The sequence below is a fragment of the Limulus polyphemus genome, unplaced genomic scaffold (genome assembly GCF_000517525.1).
Source record: "Limulus polyphemus unplaced genomic scaffold, Limulus_polyphemus-2.1.2 Scaffold398, whole genome shotgun sequence".
NCBI classification, from domain to species: Eukaryota; Metazoa; Arthropoda; class Merostomata; order Xiphosura; family Limulidae; genus Limulus; species Limulus polyphemus.
In genome coordinates, this window is record NW_013666008.1 from 497,615 (window position 1) to 504,334 (window position 6,720).

Here is a 6,720-nt window from a genome sequence, read left to right on the forward strand (position 1 = left end):
AGTTTTAATTATGGTGTTTTTATTGGCTTTATGCACCTCGTATATATATATATACACCTATAAACATATTATCGCTTTAATATCCTACAATAAAAGAGTATATTGAAATAGCTATGTTGTTGTTTTTTAAAATAAAACAAGCTTTCTTATTTGTTTTTGCTTCTGTTAGCCATATGTTTATGTCAGCATAAGTTACCTACCTGTTATTTTATTACTTGCTACCCATCTATTTATATTAAAACTTGTTACCCATCTGTTTATGCTAGCATCTGTTCCATCTGTGTTTATTTTCGTATCTATTATCCAGCTGTTTGTATTATCTTCTGTATCAAAGTTGTATATATTAGCATCTTTACTCATTTGGTGATATTTTTATCTGTTACACATCTAGTTGTAATGGACTCTGTTATCCATCTGTTTATATTAGCACTTTTACTTATCAGTTTGAATCAAATGTTATCCATTTCATTTGTACGTGACTGTTATTTCCAGTATATATTGCAGATTTACACCCTAATATTTCAATGACTCTAAATTCAAAATTTGTTTTATTTTCATCTTTTATTTAAATCTAAGACCAGTAGGTACACACAGCTGTAATAACACCAAAGTTATTTGTACATTCTTAGTTTTTGTTTTGTTTACGGAAATATTTAACATACGAATCAGGTTTTAAAATTATTAAGTTTTATTATACGTTGGCGAAATGGAAGGATACGAAACTGGAGAAGGCGTTGATGAGGTTTCATTACATCGCAGGTTTTCATCAAATTATAGGAAAGAAAAAAAAAAACGATGTTTTTTTACCCATGATTCTAGTTACGGTTCTAAATGAGCGATACACCAAAACATCAGTTTAACTGTAAATTGTGTATCAGCCGAGTCTAATGTAAGCAAAGACGTCTGGAAGTAGAAAAACTTAAAATTCTAGCTAGTCATCTTCTCCTCTGTGGGCGTCACAAGTCACGTGATTTGGAACGTACCCTGAACCCTCCCCTTCTAACGGTGGGGTCTCGCTTACGCGATTGACTTTTTCCAACTTTCTGCTGTGGGGATGGGGGGATCATCCGGATTGGTGCGTAACTTCTTATCATTTTTGGCAGATTGATGATCGTTTGTATGACAGAAATCATATTGGTGTGACACTAATGTAGTCAGTTTAGCGTGTCGCGTCACTGTCACGAGAATCCAGTAGTGTCGATACGTCCCATCCTAGATCTTGAGGTAGACGGTCCCGCAAAGCTAGGCCTACCCGCCGCTCCAAGAAACCTGTTCTGCAATGGACCTCACCACTGCCTATCGATATAATGCCACCATGATGGAATATTATTCATGTAAGAGTAAGTAAAAGATGTATATAGAGGAGACAATGCTACACCCCCTCACACACACAACGAAAAAAAAAAAGATGTATCAAAAAGGATAACATAGTTATCAATTTAGTTACAAAACAATGTAATATGAAGTTATAAGAGGTCAGGTTAGAAAAAGTTCGAACTAGGTCCAATAAATATAATTTATAATTTGATAGATAAATATGGCTTCTTAAAGGGCTTTGGAATAGTTAGTTGACCAAAGGTTGGAATCTATATAATGTGCCCCCCAGTGGCGCAGTGGTATGTCTGCGGACTTAGAACGCTAGAATCCGAGTTTCGATACCCGTGGTGGGCAGAGCACAGATAGCCTATTGTGTAGCTTTGTGCTTAATTAAAAACAAACAACTATATAATGCATCATATTGAGTAGTTTTATGTTTGTGCCTGTTATATTGACCAAAATCACTGGACGTTATCCCATATTATATACGATGAACACCTATGAGGCCCCAGCAGTAATTAGTGTGATTAGTTTAAATGCATTGTTATTAGGGGCCCTTTAACGAACAAAATCCTGGACCCACAGAGAATTTGGTTCATAAATAACTTAGAAAAAAGTATTTAAAAGCTGATGCGGTCCATATCGGTAATTGTAAGTATTAAAGAATTAACAATATGGGTTGGGTAAAGTCGATGGTTGAAGAATTAAACATTGCATGTACGAAATCAAATACCCTTAATTTGGATTCACACGCATAACCTCGATATTAAAGTTACGCCTGCTTATTTACATATACATATATACATAAACACAAACACACACACACACATACATATGTATATATACATTATCAACTTCCTATTCCTGCTTTTACAATTCCAACTATGGAGACAAATTTTCTGTAAAAGTAATTTCATCATCCCACATAAGCATACAAAAGAGAAAAAACAAATAATGTTTCAGCTAAAACATTTGAGGGCAGCTTTGTTTGATATCAGCATTCTTTAAATTACCTATGAACAGTTAAAACGTAAGATCCTGTAACACACGGTTTCAGAAAAATGCGTGTGTCTGACATCGATGCAAAACTTTTTGAGTCCACTTCTTAAAACCCTAGATTCGCTCCAGAAAATTCCAACTAACTGTAGGTTCATTTACTTTGTACACGTTGAATTTGTGATGTTACTCTTTACACGTGAACTGTCAGAGTGATGTCACAGCTGTACATCAAGCTCCTCGAAAACAACTTTGAACTACGTTAATTGATACTGTTTTGATTATTGTTAAGCACAGAGGTACACAAAAGGCTATCTATGCTCAGCCCATCACAGATATCGAAACCAGATTTTCAGCGTGCAGGCTTAACGCTGAACCACTGTAGGGGGTGTGGGGCTAACTGATACTGAAATTGTTTTCTATTACCTAGATTTTAATTGAAAATCTTTATTCAAGTTCATTTGTACATGGTTGATCAATATTTGGAAGACATACCTAGACATACCAGATATGAATAACATTACTTTTTTTTTATGATATCAAATTGAGGTTTAGAATTATTTTTAAAATATTTTAAGTTGAACTTGAAAAGAAAACTGAATCAGTATAAAAACATTTTCTGGCAAATGCCGAGGTATTCTGCACGACTTAGCGGTAATTATACAGGAATCCCTGGAATTTCAAATGCATTTCTTTGCAGCTAAATTTTATTAAATAATGACCTTATAGTATGGGGATCTGAATCACATTAAGCTGCTCATTACCGTGTAATATTTTCCCGTTCCCCTTGCAGTATACATTCGGTTAACAGTAAAATAGTTTGTCCACAGCGTGTGTAGAGGTAGAGTAGGTGAAGAATGGAACTATGTATCACTTAATTAGGAAATTAAATATTCCTGATTTGTATTCATGCACAGGGACTCGAGTTGAAATCTACACCTGCACACACACACATACATAAGCATTATTAACGCCCTATTGTTGGTATATATGTATATAATTATCGATAACGTCTCATCAAAGCAAGCTACCTCTAAAATTTGGATGTACAAGGCTTTATTATAGGAGAGTACCGGTATTTTCAAGTATTCTTTTGAAAAGAAAAAAAAACATTTGTATTGCAATCCAAAACTAAGCTTCCAGAAAGAATAAGGTGGACCAACGTTTTAGTCAAATAATTATTAAAACCTTTACCAATGTTTCTAATTCTAGATTGAGATACATATTCTAACCTGTTCTGATATGAAAGTGATTTAATCGAAACGTGACAAAAGTAAGTTTATAATTTCTTTAAAAAAAAGCGCATAATCTGTTTTTAAGGTTTGTTTATTATCATTACCTCATCCTTAGAAGCTTAAAGACATTTTATGATACTAAAATGCGTGAGTCAAGAAATTTATTTCACAATTTATTAGGAGAATTTCAATGAAAATTAAAGTTTTCACGTTCAGAGATTTCGAGAAATGACCTTAACTACCCCGAACGTTGTCAATATACAAATGTAAGCACGTGTTAGCGTCCATTGTGTCAATATGATTACCGCGGTGTCCATGACAAAAAAATGTATTTGCCTGAAGCTACTGAAGTTTAATATTACCTAGAAACACTTGAAATATATAAGTATTCAAGGTTATAAATATATGTCATGGAAAGTATTGATACGTTGTATATGGTTACCACGTATTGCACGTGCTTTAATGTACTTATAAGCGAATAGGTCGATTTCTACCATATTATTTTCTAACCTGCGGCAATATTTTGTGCTGTTTTATGTACTAACTCTTTCCTTGAAACAGTTACATACCTCATCACGAGGCTTGGCTGGGACGATTGCAAAATAATTCAACAAAGCTCATTATACAAAAGGCAGAAAAACATAAAAACCGTATCTGAGCTGTTCCCGAGAATCGTTTTCTCGATGTTCGTTAATTTAAAGTTGGTGCATCTATCTGTATATCTGCTTTCTTATCTGTCTGTATTTAACACCATATCTATCTATACATTTGCTTTCTTATCTGTCTGTATTTACTACTATATCTGTCTATATATTTGCTTTCTTACCTGTCTGTATTTAATACTATATCTGTCCACATATTTGCTTTCTTGTCTGTCTTTAGTTAATACTATATCTATCTACACATCTGCTTTCTTGTCTGTCTGTATTTAATACTATATCTGTCCATATATTTGCTTTCTTGTCTGTCTTTAGTTAATACTATATCTATCTACACATCTGCTTTCTTGTCTGTCTTTATTTAATACTATATCTATCGATATATCTGCTTTCTTGTCTGTTTTTATTTGATACCATATCTATCTGTCGTTCTATTCATATAACACAACCTCCTTTTTTTCTATCTAATTAGCTCTGTCTCTGTTAATCTATCTATTGTCAAGTTATAGTTTAAAACGTTTAGTTCGTCTTTTCTCGAAGAAAGAACAACGTTTAATTATACCGACTTGTATATAAAGTTCTTCATAATCTCATATGTTAGCGACTCACACTAAAATAAGATTATTTCGTTTCCTTTTCTCATAATAGGCCATGGAGGGATCAACCAATTAGGCGGAATGTTTGTAAATGGACGTCCTCTACCGGACATGGTTAGACAAAGGATTGTGGAGATGGCTCACCAGGGTGTCCGACCGTGTGATATCAGCAGACAACTTAGAGTATCACATGGATGTGTTTCCAAAATCTTAGGAAGGTGGGTAGAAGTACATATTTCATATGGAAGTGGGAATTAATTTTAAATAAAGCATGTTGGTGTAGATTTAATCAGTAACAAAGTGGTATTGATGAGCACCAGATAACCTGCTACTAGCGAATACTCGACATATTAATAACGATTAAGTCCGTTTCAAATTTCAACTCCTAAATTACTTGTTTTCAGGGGTGTTCACATATTATGTCATATTTAGTGATTTTATGTTTTGCCTGCAAGGACATTCAGCCTAAAGAACTGACGAAAAACATTAGGTAAATTCATTCGTTTCTTATGTTAAGCTAGTGAGATTAAGTACAGTGTTTACGGCATTTTGTTTACATCTTTTGTGCGCTCATATGTTATTTAGAATTCTGTAAACAACAAAATCATGGGCCCACAAGTAATATGGTATACAAATAGTTTGAAAAAAATATTTGACAAACTGACGTGATCCATATGGATTCCATTAGTAATTCTCTACTTAAACCGTACATTTTACAGCAGTATATAACAAAAACAGGGGGTGCATCTTATTGTTGTGTGAATAAATCCTTACACAGTGAGTATTTAATGATACGACACTTTCCTGTGAATACAGAAAATCTCGAATATCCAAGGAAAACTTCGAATAATAATCACCTATCAACATATGTAATTTACTTGCCGCGAAATTTTATTCTTACCATGAAACACTTTAGAAAAAAGTTTCACAGTTGCTAAAAATAACACAAACCTTAATATACGTGAAAAAAAAAATGATGTAGTAAGTTCTTGTATCCAGTATTTTCCCCGTTTGTTTTAAATGCTTTAACCTTATATATATAGAAACTTTGTGCATTTATAACATGTTAAAAAACAAACTGTGAACGTATATTTCCAATCAAAAATAGTCATATCACAATTATCTTCCGAATTATCTAGTTTATTCTAGCCTTTAAATGCATAGTTTTAATTATTTTAAGTGATATTTATTATTATATACTTTCGAATATGCTCATAACTTTCCTAATAACTCCTTGATACTGGAACACAAACGTTGTTTTAGCTAATCACATAAGATCCACTTAGAAGTTTGCATGACTTCACTTACACCTGCTGTGCTTGTGGTTCATGTTTCTCCATAAGCAAGTTAACGGAATACCGTATAAGAGGTAATTGTTGAGCGACGTTGGTAATGGGCCGATTAATATGAGTGCTTAATAACACACAAAACGAAGTGCTATGAATATTTACTATTGCATGATTCACGTCAACAACTTTACAGATTAAATTTTAGATTAATGTGAACCGACTGCTAGCGTAAAAAAAATTAAAAGTTGTCATCTTAAAATATGTTTGATCAACAGATCTGAATGTGGCACCAAAGATTTTTTCCAGCTGGGAAACATTTAATAATCACTAGGTCGGCTCTTTTATTTTATATGTCTAACATAATCACATTTACATCGTATTAGTATTATTTTATTTTTTTTTTGCACTTGTCAGAATACTAGTCTGCCATTCGTCATATAAATACTGGATACAGAGAGCAATTTCAGACAAATTACAGCGACTGCTCCGAGCTCCAAGGATCGGATTTCGCAGCGGATTCTCGGCTAATTCAGAAATATGCTTTAAACACTCCCGACTAAGGAAACGAAATAATAACCTCGGCTCCTCCTCTCTCCGCCTCTCTTGAACTGATAATCTGACCGTGGAG

General features: G+C 33.6%; 1 protein-coding gene across 1 annotated transcript in view; it reads left to right on the forward strand.

Moving 5' to 3' along the window:
• Window positions 1–1,279: 1,279 nt before the first annotated feature.
• Window positions 1,280–6,720, forward strand: part of LOC106457967 (paired box protein Pax-5-like) — a 38,361-nt gene continuing 32,920 nt past the window's right edge. Inside the window, exons 1-2 of the mRNA XM_022384069.1 lie at window positions 1,280–1,340; window positions 4,856–5,021. Coding sequence (XP_022239777.1) covers window positions 1,280–1,340; window positions 4,856–5,021 — 227 coding nt within the window. The remainder of the gene's footprint in view (window positions 1,341–4,855; window positions 5,022–6,720) is intronic.